The sequence below is a fragment of the Numenius arquata genome, chromosome Z (genome assembly GCF_964106895.1).
Source record: "Numenius arquata chromosome Z, bNumArq3.hap1.1, whole genome shotgun sequence".
NCBI lineage: Eukaryota > Metazoa > Chordata > Aves > Charadriiformes > Scolopacidae > Numenius > Numenius arquata.
In genome coordinates this window covers 84921212-84939592 of record NC_133616.1, presented here as the reverse complement: position 1 = coordinate 84939592, position 18381 = coordinate 84921212, and the positions used below count along the sequence as shown (strand labels likewise).

The following is an 18381-nucleotide window of genomic DNA, read 5'->3' as shown; positions in this document are numbered from 1 at the left end:
TTACTAAAACAGCTACATTTCTTCTCTAAGAGAACATTCCCTACAGTTTAACCCTTAACGCAATACACGGAGCCTGCTCGAGGTACCAAACAGCGGGTGAACGTCCCCGGGAAGGTGCGCTGGCCCCGTGGATTCCCACCCGACCTCCAACGAAACAGGGTCTCCCCTCTGAACCGCTGCTGGTTCCCGGAGCTCGTGTCTCCGGCATCACCCCGGCAGACCCCGGGCCCCCCCCTGGAAGGCGCTGCGGGGTTTGGGGAGCAGCCACGGCTCCCGGGGGCTCCCCGCGGCGCCCGGCAGAGCCCCTCCAGCCGCCCGGGGAACGGCGGGGCTCCCCGGGGGCGGGGGGGCAAGCGGGACCCGGGGCGGCCCCTCCGGCTGCCGGGGGGGGCGGCGGGGCCGGTCCCCTACGGGTGTCACCGCGTCCAGCCCCTCTCGCCCTCTCCCCCAGCCGGATCCGGTTCGGCCACCGAGCCGCAGCGCCGGGGCCGGGCCCCCCCCCCGCGGCGGAGGCCGGGCCGGGGCGGGGGCCGGGCGGGGCCGCCGCTCAGCGCCGCCGCTTTCGCTTTCGCTTTGCTCCCCCCGGCGGCGGGTCCGGCGGCGGGTCGCCCCTCACAGCGCCCTTCACACCGCCCGCCTCAGGGCCGTGCTCGGGGGGCAATTCCCGCCCTGTCTTGCCCGCTCCCTCAGGCCGCGGGGGTCGATGGCGGCGCGGCGGCGGGAGCGGCCCTCCCCGGGCCCGTGGGCGGCCCTGGCGGCGGGGCTGGCGGGGCTGCTGAGCGCGGCCCTGGCTCTCGGCGGGGGGGACAGCGGGCCCTTCCCCTGGCAGGCGGTGAGGCTGCCCAAGGACGTCGTCCCGCTGCATTACCGCCTCCTCATCCATCCCAATCTCACCACCCTGACCTTCGCCGGCACCGCCGCCATCGAGGTGAAGGTGGCCCGGCAGACCGGCGCGGTGGTTCTGCACAGCAAGCGCCTGCAGATCGCCAGGGCCACCGTCGAGGCTGGCCATGGCCACCCGGCGCTGGAGGCGCGGGTGCTGGAGCACGAAGCCTTGGAGCAGGTGGCACTTCTCATCCCCGAGCCCCTGCGGGCCGGGCACAGCTACACCCTCCACATCCAGTACATGGCAAACCTCTCCCAGTCTTTCCAAGGCTTTTATAAAAGCACCTACAGGACCCGGGAAGGAGAACTCAGGTAACCCTTTTTGAAGGGCTGGAGCCCCTCTGCTGGGAGGACAGGCTGAGAGAGTTGGGGGGGTTCAGCCTGGAGAAGAGAAGGCTCCGGGGAGACCTTAGAGCCCCTTCCAGTCCCTCAAGGGGCTCCAGGAAAGCTGGGGAGGGACTCTGGATCAGGGAGGGGAGCCCTAGGAGGAGGGGGAAGGGTTTGACACTGAAAGAGGGGAGATGGAGCTGAGATGTGGGGAAGAACTTCTTTGCTGTGAGGGTGGTGAGAGCCTGGCCCAGGTTGCCCCGAGAAGCTGTGGCTGCCCCATCCCTGGAGGGGTTCAAGGCCAGGTTGGAGGGGGCTTGGAGCAACCTGGTGTGGTGGGAGGTGTCCCTGCCCAGGGCAGGGGGTGGCACTGGGGGGGCTTTAAGGACCCTTCCCACCCAAACCGTTCCGTGACGATACGCAAAAGCTTTCGGTAGTACCTGTAGTTCCTGTGTAAAATTGAAATGATGTGAAATTATGTGAAATGTGAATTATTCTGTTTTCACACATCACTTGTGTTTATGATGGTGTTCGACCTTTATTTTTTGCCCCACTCAGAGTGCTTGCAGCAACGCAGTTTGAGCCGACGGCTGCGCGAATGGCCTTCCCATGTTTCGATGAACCAGCCTTCAAAGCCAGGTTTTCAATTAAGATCAGGAGGGACCCAGAGCACCTCGCGCTGTCCAATATGCCAATTGTAGGTGGACTCTTCTAATGATGTGCTGTTGACTGATGATCTCGTAAACACAAAAGCAAAAGGAGAGCAGAATATCCAGGCAATTGCTGTTAGTGGGAATGGTGACCTGAATGCGTTTGGTGAGACACTGGCCCAGGTTGCCCAGATAGGTAGGATATACCCCATCCCTGGAAACATTCCAGGACAAGTTGGATGGGGCTCTGAGCAACCTGGTCCAGTTGAGGATGTTCTTGCCTGTGGCAGGGGTTTGGACTGGATGGCCTTTTAACGAAGGCCACCCTTCCCACCCAAATCATTCCATTCCATTCCATTCCATTCCATTCCATTCCATTCCATTGCCATTACCTCAGTTCTTTTACAGGACAGTATGGTGCTATTGCCAGGAGTCTTGACACAAGGTTAAAAAGGAATGAAGAAAATCATGCATCGTTATGGGTTCCCACTTCTCAGTGGAAGTGCAGGAATGATCAGCACAACATAGTCTCCAAAAGCTTTCCTTAACTCACAAAATGCATGTTCCTCTTAGCTTTCAAGATTAGTGATGAAATATATCTGGATAAGTACATGATTGAAGTGTATTAACTTAATTGTCAGCTAAGTAGGACCTTCTCTGTGAAAAAAAACCAACAACATTACTTTGGACTTCAAAAAAACATCTCGGAGTGAAAGTGCCGTACGTGTAGTAGCTACAAATATTATTTGTGATTATAAATACGTACGCATATATAGGGTTAACTTTGTTTTGTATGTTTGATCTTGCTTTGGGTGAAGAGATTCTTCATAAGTTCTTCTGTTCTATTAGTTGCTGGTTTGCAAGGAAACTAACCCTTATAAGAGGGAACAGCACTTCCCACCCCTCAGCCTTTCAAAAATGAAAAATTTTGAAAGTTGGTATAAAAAAACCCCAGTTCTTTTGTAGAGAAATAGATAAAATAATGAGTAAGGAGTGAGTGCCAGAGTTAGAGTTCACTGAGGCTAAACGTGTTGCAGGTCTAAGTCCATTAGCTGAGGTGATCTGTGACCCAGAGGGGACATGGATACCTCCAGCACGTGACTCATTTTATGCCAAATTAGGTATCTGAGGTAATTGAGTCATGATTTGGAGGAGTTCCCTTCTCTCCTGCATAACAACAGCTGCTGAGATTTATACAGCTTCTGGTCAGCTGTAGTAGTGTGATGTTAATTTCATCAGTGCCGGCAGAAAACTGAGGCACGGAGCAGGGTTTTCATTTTGTCTGGTTTTACTGGTGTAGAAGTGATGATAACGAATGAAAGTTCTCCCATATGTATACATACTGCTGTGTTTTCCTTCTCTCTGTGGGGAAGGGTAAGAGTGGGGACGACTTCTCTCCAGTGTACCTTTGTGATGCAGTATAATACCTTTAAAATGTAATATCTTTAAACTGTAACGTGGCACCTGTCTTTAAAATGTAGTATCTTTAAACTGAGGAGAAACTACCAATGACAGTAGTTGGTGCCAGGGTCCTCACAGGTGACGCGCTGCCCTCGTTTTTCAGGTGAAGTCTGTCCGTATCACTCCCTGGCTCGTTGAGGACCACTTTGACACCACTGTCAAGATGAGCACGTACCTCGTGGCCTTCATCGTGTCGGATTTTAAATCCATCAGCAAAATAACCCGTCACGGAGTTAAGGTAACTCTGTCTCATTTTCTAAGAGTCTTTTTTTGTATTTAAGTCTGTATGAATACATAGTGGTTTACTTTTCAGTTAAATCACCAGATTTATATATCTCAACATTTTGCAAGAATGAAAGGAGAGAAAGAAATAAGTTTTGTAATTGGATGGTTAGTTTGCTTTCTGAGCTTTATGAGTTTCACAAGTTTTTGGTAATGGGCTTACTCTTTGTATAATTATATGTATTGGCAACATTGTTTGATCTAGGATTATATAGTTAAAGGCAAGTGAAATACAGTTTTTGCCAAGAATCAGCCCTAAAATAAACCTGTATCAGCTGGACGACTCTAAGCTGGAAATAGTAGAAACCTTTGTGGGGGTGCGGTAGTTTTAAAACTTGTATTCCCAATTCTGATAATGTTTTTCTGCAAGTGTTTTGGTTGCCCTTGTGGGAGAGGCGTTAGGCATGTGCTCTGGTGTCCCTTTTCTGGTCACTCAAGTAATAAAGAACAGCTTGAGTAAGCTTTTGGTGCTGGTGTTGACGTGCTGCCTGCTCGTCCCCTGTAGGTTTCTGTGTATTCGGTGCCAGACAAGATCAGCCAAGCGGGTTATGCCTTGGATGCGGCGGTGAAACTTCTGGACTTCTATGAGGATTACTTCAGCATTCCATATCCTTTACCTAAACAAGGTAAGTGCTAAACAATTTAATGTATTTGAGAACGTTATTAAGCACAGAGAGTAAAATACCACAAAATCATTAATTTAGAGTCTTAAGACAGGGCCCAGTTTGGCTTTTAAAGCTTCAGGATGGTTGAAAAGCTCCACTGGGAACTGAAGATCCTTCTCTTCTGTGTAGAGCTTTTTTCTTAAAAGTATGTGTTTGCAATTACATTTAAGAGAGCCCTGAGAAGTATGTGTGGTACATGTGCCTGTGCAGGAGCAGTTGTGAAGTGGGATGAATGGGTAAGCGAGTTCTTGATTGACTAAAATGGTACTAGTAGTATTTTTAATGTTTTTTCTAGATTTAGCAGCTCTTCCCGATTTTCAGTCGGGTGCTATGGAGAACTGGGGACTGACCACATACCGGGAATCTGCCTTGTTGTATGACCCTGAAAGGTCCTCGGCGTCTTCTAAACTTGGGATTACTATGATAATAGCCCATGAGCTGGCTCATCAGGTGAGATTTGGGGAAGAATAAGGAGTTCAGGTGGAACTGCATAGGGGTCGGGGTTGATGGATCCCACGTGGGTAGGGGGCTTTTGGAGCTGAAGCTGAGGCCAGAGCACACTGTACCACTAAAAAAAAGTTCTGTAGCAGTCAGTAACATACTATAAATGCAGCTTCCTACAGGTCAGGAGCAACCCTTGTGATAAATTGTGCATTTAATTTCAGAAGCGCTGTTTTTTTTCTCCCCCAGTGGTTTGGCAACCTAGTCACCATGGAGTGGTGGAACGACCTGTGGCTAAACGAAGGGTTTGCAAAGTTTATGGAGTTCGTCTCAGTCAGCGTTACCCATCCAGAGCTGAGAGTCGTAAGCAGCTGCTACTGCTCTTTTGCTTTATAACTGCCTCCTAAGTCCACTAATTAGCAAGGATAAAGATCAAGCTGATTTGTGCTGTGAACCACTTTCACATTTCTGTGTGATGGGATTATCTGATATTAATGGGAAGGATAGGAATGTTGATTTAACTGCATGTACATATTTTCAGGAACTGATGATGGAAGTTAATGATTGCAGGGAAAGTGTATTCTGTTTTTTTAAAAGACATTTAGACTTCCAAAAATGTAAAGAAATTATTTTATCTTATTTCATCAAATCAGATCAGACCTGAAAACATTACAATCCTTCCACAGGCTTTTGCAGGGGTCCGATACGTGAAATTTTCTACCAAAGTGAGATGGACAGTGCATCTGGGCAGAATTTTGCCATAGCATTACAGTGGCGTGATAATAGGGAAATTCACCTTTTTTTTTTTTTAAGTTTGTTTGGTGGTTACTGACCACTCTGTCCTCAAACCACTGGAATGTGCAGATGTCTTTTTGGAGTTATTTTTAAGTCTCGCTGTCTCGACTGTTTAAGTTAGTTTGAAACACTGGAAGTCATTTGGCTGTCTGTATTACTGTTTTGGGGTTTGCTCTGGAATAAAAAGAAATATATGTTTTCTTTGTGTGATTTAAAAGATCATGTGGAATGGCCTGAAAAGTGAATGAGTAGGGTTTCAGTAGTCACTGAGCGAGTTGTAATATTTGGTTTTGCCTCCATTAGGAAGACTATTTCTTACGGAGATGTTTCGATGCCATGGCAGTGGATGCCTTAAATTCCTCACACCCCATTTCTACTCCTGTTGAAGACCCAGCTCAAATTTTAGAAATGTTTGATAATGTTTCTTATGAGAAGGTAAAATACGTAACTGCTGTTGATTTCAGTTGTACTATGTAGACAGTACTATAGACTGTACTATAGACAATTCATTTTACTGATTTCACCCCCACATATGCGATGTCCCTGAGACACAATGTTAATTGTTATATGACTTGAATAATTCCTCGTCCAAAGCACCTGGGTGGGTTCAAATGGCAGTTGCCTTTTCCCTTTCTAAAACAAGGAAGCCTTTACTTCTTCTATCTGCTCTGTATCAATTTAGTCTTAAACCATTTTTTTAGCTTCTTAACCCAAGGAGCATTTTTCACTGGAGCATTATGTGGTGCTGGCTTGTATAGTAATTAAAAAAATAATAACAGCTTACTCAGTCAGTGATATTTTTGAGAGTAATGATCACAGAAAACCAAAGTACTGTTTCGATATACATAAAACCCAATTATTTTTTAATCAGAGAGACATACGAAAGTGAACTGCTGTGTAGATCGGTGGTAAGCTGAAATTTTTCTGAAACAAGCACCCTGGCAGCAAAGGGGTAGTTTTGTAAACACTTTGTCACTCTTTTTTTCAGGGATCCTGTATATTAAATATGCTGAGGGACTACCTGACCGCTGACGTGTTTAAAGCTGGGCTTGTCCAGTACCTGCAGAAGTACAGCTATCAGAATACAAAAAATGAAGATTTGTGGAACAGCATGACAAATGCAAGTATTCCTTACTCCTTTTTATTTTTTTTGTTTAAATTTTGTAACTTCTTACCAATGTTTTGTCTCTTTAATATATTACTGAAGTCTGTGACCAGCTCTTAGGATTATGACATCAAAGCTAGATGACCCAAAACTTTGTTGTTTTGGTTTTTTTTTCCTTCCAGATTTGCCCTACAATAGATAATGATAAAAACGACTTACAAGGTGATGGTTTTTGCAGGAGCAGCCAACAAGCTGCTCAGTCATCCTCAAGCGCGGTAAGCCTCTGCTTTCCTTCCTGCCAGTATGTAGGACTGACACATCCCTGTGCCCCCTCTCGTTGCTGTTATGTGCCGTGGCGATGACACGTGCGCCTCCCGAAAGCACTCTCCACCACTGGAGCACAGTCCTGGGGACAGGGTGGAGTTCCTTCGGTCCCACTGGAAATCTGTTTTCTCTGAGACTGTGCGTGGGGCTGACTGAAAAACAGCAGCACTTAGAGAGAAGTCATTAACTAACATGAAAATGTCTGCAAAAAACCCCAGTTACCCAGTCTAAACACACCTATGTAGAGCTCACAAATACTGAGGAGCTTTTAGAGTTCTCATGTACCCATTTCTCCGTCCCTGTCTGTGTATTCCCCTCTTCCTCCTCTCCTTACCTGTTGTCTCTTTCCTGTGCTGAAAAGCAGCACTGGACTAAAGGAGAGACTCTTGATGTGAGAGCAATGATGGACACCTGGACACTGCAGAAGGGCTTTCCCCTGGTGACTGTGGTGGTGAGAGGGAAGAATGTCCACCTGCAGCAGGAGCGCTACCTGAAGGGAGCAGATGCTCCCTCACCCACAGGGTAAATCATAGAATCACAGAATGGTTTGGGTTGGAAGGGACCTTAAAGCTCCCCCAGTGCTACCCCCTGCCCTGGGCAGGGACACCTCCCACCAGAGCAGGTTGCTCCAAGCCCCCTCCAACCTGGCCTTGAACCCCTCCAGGGATGGGGCAGCCACAGCTTCTCTGGGCAACCTGGGCCAGGCTCTCACCACCCTCACAGCAAAGAACTTCTTCCCCACATCTCATCTCCATCTCCCCTCTTTCAGTGTCAAACCCTTCCCCCTCTTCCTAGGGCTCCCCTCCCTGATCCAGAGTCCCTCCCCAGCTTTCCTGGAGCCCCTTGAGGGACTGGAAGGGGTTCCAAGGTCTCCCTGGAGCCTTCTCTTCTCCAGGCTGAACCCCCCCAACTCTCTCAGCCTGTCCTCACAGCAGAGGGGCTCCAGCCCTCCCAGCATCTCCGTGGCCTCCTCTGGCCCCGCTCCAACAGCTCCATGTCCTTCTGATAGTGGCCCCAGAGCTGGAGGCAGCACCTGGGTGGTGTCTCCCCAGAGTGGAGCAGAGGGGCAGAACCCCTGCCCTCGCTCTGCTGGCCTCGCTGCTGGGGATGCAGCTCAGGATTTGGGGGGGGTTCTGGGCTACCAGTGCACACCGTAGGCTCCTGTTGAGCTTCTCACCCGCCAACAGCCCCAAGTCCTCCTCAGGGCTGCTGTCCCGCCATTCTCTGCCCAGCCTGGATTTTATGGTTGTTCCTTGAGGAGCCACTGACCAAGCTCTTTGCCCAGGAGTCCTTCTGGGTGTATCTGATGGTTGGTAGCTGCCCTTGGACCCTGCATGCCTGGACAAGATGCCAGAAGCTGCAGAGATGCAGTGGGACCGGGCTGGGAGGTTTGTGTTGTTGCGGCTTCAGTGTCAGTCCCCCCCAGAGCAAGGGAAGTAGAAGCTGTGTAGGTGCCTGTGGCTTGCCACTGAGGTCAGGGGTGGGGACTGGGACATGCTGGAGAAGATTTTGTAAAGTTCTTCCATTAAACAAAGCCCTCTCCTTTGCAAAAGGTACTTGTGGCACATCCCACTCACCTACATCACCAGTAAATCCAACACTGTTCAGAGGTTTCTGATGACAACCAAAGCAGGTAATTTATTTAATTAAAAGGTGATTAATTAATTCAGAGTTTGTTTGCAGGCCTTTTGGTTTTGCGTGGGCTTTTTTTTCAGAAGGGGGAACTGGAACTACTGGTGCCAAAGAAGCAATTTTTTGTCAGCTCAATAATCACAGAATCATAGAATGGTTTGGGTTGCAAGGGACCTTAAAGACCATCCGGTGCCACCCCCTGCTGTACAATATCACTGGATTGATCTCTTAAGATATTTAGAAACCGTGTAACTGTGTTCTTTAAATCGCCAAAATGAGAATAACAGAATTATTGGGTGTCGCACGAGGGTGTGTTTGAATCACTGAGAAAAAAAGGAGTTACATTTTTTTGTTCCCAGATGTCATTATCCTTCCGGAAGAGGTGGAGTGGGTGAAATTCAACGTGGACATGAATGGGTATTACATCGTGCACTATGAGGAGGACGGATGGGATCCTCTGATTGACCTTTTGAAGGAGAACCACACAGCAATTAGCAGCAATGACAGAGCAAGTCTCATTAACAACGTGTTCCAGCTGGTGAGGTACGGCCTCCTGCTTGAGTCCAAAAAAAATGCAAACTCTGTTTATGAGCACGTTGCAGTGAGGAAGGAAGTGTTGATAATGGCTGTAATATTCGCTAAATCTGTTATTAGAGGGAGAGCATGTTCTTTCCTTGCTTACGGTGGTGTAAGCCCGGGGTTTCTCTTGGTTGGGATGGATTTATCTCAGCCTTTATTAGTTCAATCAAGACGTGGTAACAGGGAGGACGCTGGTGTGAGGCAATGGACTAGGATAATGGTTTTTCACCTGTAAAATACAGCCATTGTTGGGAACAAGGCAGTGACGGTCACGGAAATGTGACGTGGTTACGATGGGGGTTACTGCTGGCTCCTGTGGACACATGGGAAAAGGCTGTGTCCTGGAGGCACGTTGCCAGCACCCGTGCATAGCCTGGCACAGAGAGCTAACGAGCTGGCACAATTAACTCCTGGTCCGAGCCTACATTGCCGCAGAGAGAGGGCAGTGAATTAAGATCAGTTCAAGGGGACATCGGCAGGGCTGGTCATGATTGTCATTTAGGTGACAGAGGAAAGGCCCTTCTAGTCTGAAAAGAGGAGAGAGAAGGAAGATTTTCAGCATGTTCCTCAGAGAGGGAAGGAGGAAGGGGCAATTCAACAAGGGCAAGTGTAGGGTGCTGCACCTGGGGAGGACAGGTTGGGGGCTGACCTGCTGGAGAGCAGCTCTGAGGAAAAAGGCCTGGGAGTCCTGGTGGACAACAGGATGACCATGAGCCAGCACTGTGCCCTTGTGGCCAAGAAGGCCAATGGCATCCTGGGGTGCATCAAGAAGAGTGTGACCAGCAGGTGGAGGGAGGTCATCCTCCCCCTCTGCTCTGCCCTGGAGAGGCCCCATCTGGAGCACTGGGTCCAGTTCTGGGCTCCCCAGTTCCAGAAGGACAGGGAACTGCTGGAGAGGGTCCAGCAGAGGGCTACAAAGATGATGAGGGACTGGAACATCTCTTATGCGGAGAGGCTGAGGGACTTGGGTCTGTTTAGTCTGGAGAAGAGAAGACTGAGGGGGGGATCTGGTCAAGGCCTATAAATACTTAATGGGAGGGTGTCAGGAGGATGGAGCCGGTCTTTTTTCAGTGGTGCCCAGGGACAGGACAAGAGGCAACGGGCACAAACTTGAACATAAGAAGTTCCATCTAAACATGAGGAGGAACTTCTTTCCTGTGAGGGTGGCAGAGCCCTGGAACAGGTTGCCCAGGGAGGTGGTGGAGTCTCCTTCTCTGGAGACATTCAAACCCCACCTGGACACGTTCCTGTGCAACCTGCTCTGGGTGACCCTGCTCTGGTGGGACAAGATGATCTCCAGAGGTCCTTTCCAACCCCATATCATTCTGTGATTCTGTGATTCTGTAATTAGGGATGCTAATTGAGTCAAGCAGGGTTTGTTTTATGACAGCTGGAAGATACTTGTTTTTTGAGGCAGAGGAGGCAGGTGAGTAAGGACAACATGGGACTGTGTGGAGGGAGCTGACATGGAAAGGAAGCAGGAAAAAGGGCTCACAGGAGGATGCACAAACAATCAGGGAGAGCGGGAAAAGACCTTGTGTCTTCTCTGTTTGCTCTTGGAAGGAACCGCTGAGGGGTGTCGCGGCAGGGAGTTCGCCAAGTGAGGTAAGGACGGGGAAGGAGCCGCTGAGACTGTGGCTCTGAGCTTTACTGCAGGATAAATACCCGCCTGTCGAGCTGTTGCCGAGGAGATGGTATTGGTGGTGGGATTCCCTCTGTCTGCGCAGGGTTTGCAGAAGAAAAGCAGCAGTGGGAGAGAGCAGGAGGGAGAGGCTGCCCTGGGATAACCCTGGCAAAACGTCCGTCTTTCTGGGACGCACAGGGAAGTGGTTGAGGCACCATCCCTGGAAATATTAAAAGACGGGTTGATGTAGTGCTTAGAGACATGGTTTAGTGATGGTTCTTACCAGAGTTAGGTTGATGGTTGGAGTTGATGATCTTGAAGGTCCCTTCCAACCCAGACAATTCTATGGTTCTATGATTCTAAATTGTTCACCGACAGTCCATTTCTTAGTTCCAAGATTAAACGTTAGGTTTTGTAGCTTGGGAGGCCACTGAGCCACATTTCATTTCAAAAAGCAAAGTTAGAAAGAGATTTGAAAATACCCTCCAGGCTTTCCTGTTTGTGTAATTTTCTGAAAAAAAATTTGTCATGGATTTTGCTTTTAAGTTTTAATCATAACTTGTTTTATCTCCTGTCTTCTACTTCCCCAGCATAAACAAATTGCCGATTTCCAAAGCTTTTGATTTAACCTTGTACCTGAAACATGAAAGGGAAATCATGCCTGTACTCCAAGGTTTAAGCGAGCTGATTCCTATACACAGGCTCATGGAGAGGGGCGGGATGGATGGTACAGAAAAACAGCTAAAGGTAACATTTTAAGCATCTAGAACGTTCAAACTCTGCCTGCACCCTGTAAAACGCGCCTTAAAACGTGTCTTTGTTGCTTCCCTGTTTTAGGAGTATATAGTCCATCTGTTCGAAGAGCTGATTGAGGCGCAGTCCTGGAGCGACGAGGGCTCGGTGTCGGAGAGGCTGCTCAGGCACTCGCTCCTGCTCTTCGCCTGCCGGCACCAGCACCGGCCCTGCCTGGAGAAAGCCGGAGCGTATTTCACAGAGTGGCAGAAATCCAACGGCAGCCTGAGGTCTGTTCTGTGATTGTTACTGATTTTTCTGATACTCTCTTTAATTGCACTAGAGTTAATTTATAAAAAGAGCTAAATTTCAGTCCTTTTGTAAGTTGAACCTTGGTAGTTTTGTACCTTGTACTTCAGCTTCACGGTGCCTGCACTGTTTGGTGCAAAATATGTCCCCGAACTAGCGCATACATCGTGTGGAACTGCACAGCTTGCGTTGTTAAAAATGTTCAGAAAAGTGCAAATAACACGTATTCCTTCATTTCCATGTCTGCAGATTGACCTATCCCTGCTGTAAAAATAGCTATCTGCTGTTCATCAGCTTCCCCTGATTTTTGTGTCTTGTCACGACGTAAGAACTCCCTAAAACACCCTCCAGAATATTTGAGAGGTTGTTCTGGGCAGCCCAAAGGGGACCTGAGGGGCACAGCCATGAAAGGAATATACAAAAATAACGGGGGGAAAAAAAAGGAATGATGAGCCCAGAATTCCTGGAAGCCATTTCCAAGGCAGGAGCAATACCAGGATACAGCCTGATGTATTTAGCTGTTTCCCAGCCACGGGGATCACTTTATGATCCCCCTGAGGATCTGGTACTTTTTAATGAGCTGTCTACCACGCTAATTGCTGCGTGATGGCAACGTGGTTGTGTTTCTACCCAAACACGAGGCAGAGAATAACCCGGTGTTGCCCTCGCAGCCTGCCGGCGGACGTGAAGACAGCGGTGTACACTGTCGGGGCACAGACACCCCGGGGCTGGGATTTCCTCCTGGGTAAATACGGGCTGCCCTCCTTCAGCGCCGAGAGACACAGCATCGAGTTGGCCCTCGGCCTCAGCGGGGGCACGGACAAGCTGCGGTGGTGAGTGGTCACTCGGGAGCAGAAGTGCGTTTGGGGAGGATTTACTGATGTTGGAGCAGGAAATAGGGTTGTTCAGGGACCTGTTTCACAGCTGTTGAATTTCACGGTGTATGAAGTGCTTTGCGGAGTTAATACGGTGGGAGGGAGCGGCTGCTCCTCTTCACTGCTGTGTTTTGGTGTTAACGCGCCTGGAATTGGCAGTAACAAATGAGGACAAAATACAGGATGCCTTCTCTTTGCTTGACAGACGCTTCTTCATTTACCTTACTGGTGACTTTGATGACAGGCTGTACATTTCTCACCAAAATTTGAGTTTTGCTGCTCTTAGGCGAGCTGAGCCCCACTGAGGTTTTCAGGTGTTTGCTTCAAACCACAGGTTCTGTGATTTCTGCCATTGGTGGGGGTGGCAGGATGGGACATGGATGTAGAGTGTCCAGAGGTCCCTGCAGGTGCACTGCAGCTGTTCCGTGGTGTTATTATTCGTTATTCTTTGCCTTGCACTGCTGTTCGGTCACCTTAGTCCTGAGCAGCACCTGCAGGTCTGGATTTTCCACTGACACAGTGTAGAAGAAATAAATACCTTTCTTAATGGGGAGGAGCGCAGGTCATATTAATTTGGAGATTCTGAGTTGGAGCAAAATGTAGCCTCGTTTTTATGCTCTATATTCAGAATACTGGTCTGCCAAGTAACTGTAACTGTGAAAACAACAAACGGGAAAGATGGATGTGGCCGAGGAGCAGGTTGTGAGAAGAAGTGACGTGTGGGGACCTTTAGAAATGGGAATCCTCACCCAGACACTAAGTACCTGATCACGAATTTGTCAGCTTTAACCACACAACTCCCGTTTCTGTTGTTAATTCTTAGGTTGATGGATCAAGGTCTGCGTGGTGACATCCTAAGAACTCAGGATCTTCCTCATATTATTGTGTATGTTTCCAAAAACCCAGCTGGCTATCATCTAGCCTGGACGTTTTTGAAAGAGAACTGGGAGAAATTAGTGGAAAAGTAAGGAACAGGAGTTGTTTTACTGCCCTCTCTATCCAATTTCACTTCAAAACTCTGCTGTCTGCAAAAATAGGTGTTTTCTGAGTATGGGTGATTCTTTTTGCCAGATTTGAACTGGGTTCGAATTCCATAGCAGCCATCGTCGCTGGAGTGACGGGTCAGTACTCGACAAGGTCTCAGCTCACACAGGTGAGATGTTTTTTAAAAAATAGTTGTAGTATAATGGAAATGAAAACTTGGATTAAATCTCAACATGGCAGAAGCGTGACGGGTTGTGAAGCGCGAGGGTTTCCCTGCCTTTCCCTCGGAAAAGGATGTGGCGGAGATGAGTTCGGTCACCGAGGGGAGAGCAGGAGGTTGGTGCGAGGAGGGGGATGTTCGGTGTTTGAGCAGAGTGTGAACATCCGTCTGCCTGTCGCGCTTTACCCGCTCCTCTTCGTGCTTTCTACCCACTCTGGGAACTAGTGAGCTACCAGTGAGTTACTCTGCTGCTCCTCCGAATGGGCTGGAGGCCAGCAAATGTAGGGGCCTCTCCCCTGGTCGTTCTAAAACCAGCCGTGAGGTCTCCCGTCTGTCCCTCCGCGTTGCCCGGGTCAGCAGCAGCCCCCACCAAGGGCCCGGCTTCGGGGGCAGCCCCTGGGCAGAGCAGGGGACACTCAGTCTCCCCAGTGACGTCCCCATGGAAACAGCCACAAGGGTTTGATGAATGAGCAGAAACTAGGTGGATCCTCCACACGGTTCCTTCAGCTGCCTGTTCTTATGGTCTAATTTGCAATCACAGAATCACAGACTGGTTTGGGTTAGAAGGGACCTTAAAGCCCCCTCCAGTGCCACCCCCTGCCCTGGGCAGGGACACCTCCCACCAGAGCAGGTTGCTCCAAGCCCCCTCCAACCTGGCCTTGAACCCCTCCAGGGATGGGGCAGCCACAGCTTCTCGGGGCAACCTGGGCCAGGCTCTCACCACCCTCACAGCAAAGAAGTTCCTCCCCACATCTCATCTCCATCTCCCCTCTTTCAGTGTCAAACCCTTCCCCCTCCTCCTATGGCTCCCCTCCCTCATCCAGAGTCCCTCCCCAGCTTTCCTGGAGCCCCTTGAGGGACTGGAAGGGGTTCCAAGGTCTCCCTGGAGCCTTCTCTTCTCCAGGCTGAACCCCCCCAACTCTCAGCCTGTCACTCTTCCTCACTTGGTGAGATTGAGCCAATATGAAATCTCTTTAAAAAGCGGTTCTTGGGGTGGAGGGTGGGGGAGAAGAGGGAGGTGGAAGACCCAAGGCCAGTTTTGAGTATCACAGGTTTCTTCCTGGTCTTCCCATGCAACCACAGGTCATTACTGCTTCTTCATCAACTGTTCTCGTTTTTGTCAACAGGTGAAAGAATTCTTCAGTTCTCTGGATGAAAAAAGTGCGCGGCTTCGCTGCGTCCAGCAGGCTCTGGAAACCATTGAGGACAACATACGATGGATGGACAGAAATATGGAGAAACTCAAAACGTGGCTGCAAAACAACCCTCTGTGAATTAATGCGCTTCGCTTGTTTTTGTCAGAACCGAGCAGCTGTGAGAAGGGAGGGTCGGCTGGATGGTGTAACTGGGTTGGTTTGGGGGGCGCTGGGAGAAGCCCGACGACAACGCTCAGGGGCTGGGGGTCTCTGGGAACAGGCCCGGACCCTCTGCTGATCCCTCTCCCGGTGACACTTCAGAGGGACGGGGGATGTTGTGAACTCAGGCCTGTGGAGAGGTGACCTCTGGAAACGTGAGATGCTTTGCTTCTGACAGAGTGGGAGGTTCTGGAGACAAACAGCCTGGAGGAGCTTTTCCACCCGCCCGCCCTGACCCTGTGGCGTCACCCCCGCCATCACTCCATCGCCGCCATCACCGCGTCCCTGTCCTCGGGGGTTGTGTCCCCTGGGGAGCGATTTGTACAAACATGCACCTTGGATCAGGCATCACGGATTTAAAAAAACACCCCAAGCACCAACCGTAATTAAAATTGCATCTCAAGGTGAAAACGACCAGGGCCATCTCTTGGGGCTGGTGGTGCCGACGCTGCGACGCTGCAGTCCCCAGACGCCACCTCCAGCTCCGCCCGACTCCTGCTGCTGCTGCTGCTGCTGCTGCTGCTGGTGATGATGATGGGGATACTTCACCTGTGCCCGAAATACTCTTGTGCCTTTAGGTAACATTCAGGAAATAACACGTAACATTTTGTGTGCAAAAATAATAAAAAGTTGATTAACTGTTCTTCAGATGATTAACCATCGGTTTTAGGAGTAATTTTTGCTTTTTGTTATCCCTTTTTCACCCGATCGAAACGCAGCTGAGGTCACACGTGCTTGGGGACGTTAGGACAGACGGGCGCACAGTAAGGTGATGCAAGCATTGTCAGCACGTTGCTGTAAGGAGAGAGGCTGTCGACACCCTCGGCTCAGAAGGGACAGTTCCTCAAGAAAGCCAAGTTGAAATCTTGGCGGTGGGGGCTTTTTTGGTGGAGGGCTGTGTTTTTTAACAGTCAGTTGTGAATGGCCTTCTCTTTACCTACAGAAAACTTCTATTTCTGTACTAAACTGGTGGTGGTTTTTTTAGTTAAATCCAATTAATCACCACACATGCTTAAATGCACTTGATTTCTCTGCTCCTCCAGCCGTGCCCTTGCCTTGACTCATCATGTTTTTTCCCTCTGTGGCTCTGACCCATCTCGGTTTCCTCACCGATCTGCTGAAACAGCCAGAAACTTTAACAAAAGTAAAGACTTCGGGAAAAAAAACGTGTAATCTGGAACTAATTGTAAGGTTTTGCCTGTGCCTCACCTGCTCTGTTCTCAGCCAGAAATTGTCAGAAATTCTCAGCCCCGGGAGCTGAACCCATGTCATCAGGACTTGGAAAAGCAGCCGAGTTCTGCTGCTGGGGGCCAAAATGTGGTAGAAAATACCATTTCCTTTCACTCGCCGTATCCTTTTATACCCCTGGCGTCTCGAACAAAACTCGAACAGAAATTCTCACTGAGGAAAAACTGTGACTTTCTTTTCGTTCCTGAAACGCTTGTGCCTTAGATCCCTCAGCCGCCTCCCTGCAGCAGGGGCGCCCACACGGTACATTCTCTACCTGCCGTAGAGACCTGAAAACCAAAGGAAAGGGGGAAAAAACTGCAGCTGGGTCTTGGCGAGATTGTGAGGGCGTTCGTGAAGCATCTCTGACAAGTATTTTATGTTTTTTTTTTTTTAAAAAACATTATATTCATTTTAGTTCTAGGGTTTCTTTTGCCTTTTTAGCAGCTGTTCAGGCAACAGCAGCAATAAGGTGCAAGCCATGAACGTCAAAATGCGTTCTTAAAAACTTTATTAGTGTGACACAGGTTCCCGGCAGGGACTGCGAGCGCAGCCTAAAGTCTCAATATCCCCAAGTGAAGCCTCCGGGCTCTCCCTGTCCACAGCTCCCGCTGCGGGCACAAGGGACCTTCCTCTGCGTCCAGAGCCGAGGGAAACGCGCAGAGGCACCGGGCAAACCCCGCTCCCACGGCCCCGACCGGGCTCCGGCCCCTTCTCCCCCAGAGCAGCCAAACGCGAAGTCGCTCCGTGCAGCAGCGGCTTCTGCCCTGTTCCTGCATCCCCCTCTGGGGCGCCAGGAGCGGAAGCAAGGACTAGAAACAGTGCAAAATTTTAAAAAAAAAAACAACAAAAGGTCCGCCTGTTGAGCTGAACTTCCCCGCGGTCTCTGCTGAAGGCTCAGGCACCTCCTTTATTTGCTGTTCTGCGACGGCGGCGGCGTTACACCAGGATTTGCGTTTGCTCAGTCCAAGAGACTCCTGAAATTCCGCAGTAATGGTACAGATAGGATTGGAAATGGAAAAAAAAGAAAAAACCTAAAATCCTTATGTGGTGTGTTTTTTTTGTTCTAACTACAGGTAAGGCAGCATCCAGAATACCTGCCTCATTACTGGACGCGCTCCACAAAGCGGTTAATCCCCAGTTTCTCGCCCTTTGGCCACCCGCAGCCTCCCTGTGGCTTCCCACGCGCAGGCCGGGGCTGACCAAAGCTCGAGACGTTCCGCAACACTCAACGCACTCACTGCAACGTTAAAAATGCTATAGCATATACAATTTTTTTTTTTTCTGAGATTTACAGGCACTATGTGGAAATTATGTGCAAAAGTCTGCAGATATAACTTTTTTTTTTTGGCGTTGCTATTCATTTCTGAAATATATTTCTTGCAAATATAAAGCATTCTGTCCCTCTGAAAACCAAAGAAAATTACAAAAAAAAAAGTCAAAGTATATGAGTATAATAAAATGAATGGCTAGGGGGGGGAAAAAAACCACCAAACCACCTTAGTCTACTAGTGGGAAAAAAAGAAAATATGAAAAAAAAGTCCAACAAGTATCGCTGTGCAAAAACCACCCAGAATTAACCACAGGGTTTTTGCATCAGCTTTTGTTGCTCAGGAATCATTATCCACCAACAGGAAAGAAGATGTTTTACATCATGCACCAGGATCCTGGGGGCAAGAAAAAGAAGAAAAAGAAAGTTAAAGGGTGCTTTTCTTCTTTAACTTGGGGAAAAATACTCGCAAAGGAGATCTGGGAAGAATTGTGGGAAACGACGTCTCCGGTGACAGACAGAAAGGCCTTTTCTGCCCCGGGACAGAGAAGTCCAAGGCCATCCCAAGTGTCTCGGGGCAGTTAAAGGACTGTCAACAAACCCCGGCTTCTGTAACCCCCCGTGAGCTGTGTTTGCAGC

At 49.3% G+C, this 18381-nt stretch overlaps 2 protein-coding genes across 6 annotated transcripts in view; one reads left to right on the top strand and one right to left on the bottom strand.

The window, feature by feature from the left end:
• Positions 1 to 703: 703 nt before the first annotated feature.
• Positions 704 to 15886, top strand: LOC141476914 (endoplasmic reticulum aminopeptidase 1-like). The gene is made up of 18 exons (XM_074165831.1): positions 704 to 1197; positions 1771 to 1909; positions 3427 to 3561; positions 4111 to 4231; positions 4566 to 4720; positions 4961 to 5074; positions 5810 to 5941; positions 6495 to 6626; positions 6794 to 6886; positions 7300 to 7457; positions 8489 to 8568; positions 8927 to 9110; positions 11361 to 11517; positions 11608 to 11792; positions 12483 to 12644; positions 13510 to 13650; positions 13758 to 13839; positions 15018 to 15886. Exons 1-18 carry the CDS (start codon positions 704 to 706, stop codon positions 15162 to 15164), a joined length of 2811 nt encoding a protein of 936 aa, XP_074021932.1. The 3' UTR covers positions 15165 to 15886.
• A 1075-nt stretch (positions 15887 to 16961) lies between these two features.
• The window catches only part of CAST (calpastatin), a 68045-nt gene continuing 66625 nt past the window's right edge, over positions 16962 to 18381 (bottom strand). For 3 of the 5 annotated variants that reach the window (XM_074165849.1, XM_074165848.1, XM_074165851.1), the window contains one exon: positions 16962 to 18139. The gene's annotated coding sequence lies outside the window, so the exon portion shown is untranslated. The remainder of the gene's footprint in view (positions 18140 to 18381) is intronic. The other 2 variants (XM_074165847.1, XM_074165850.1) reach the window with 2 other exon arrangements.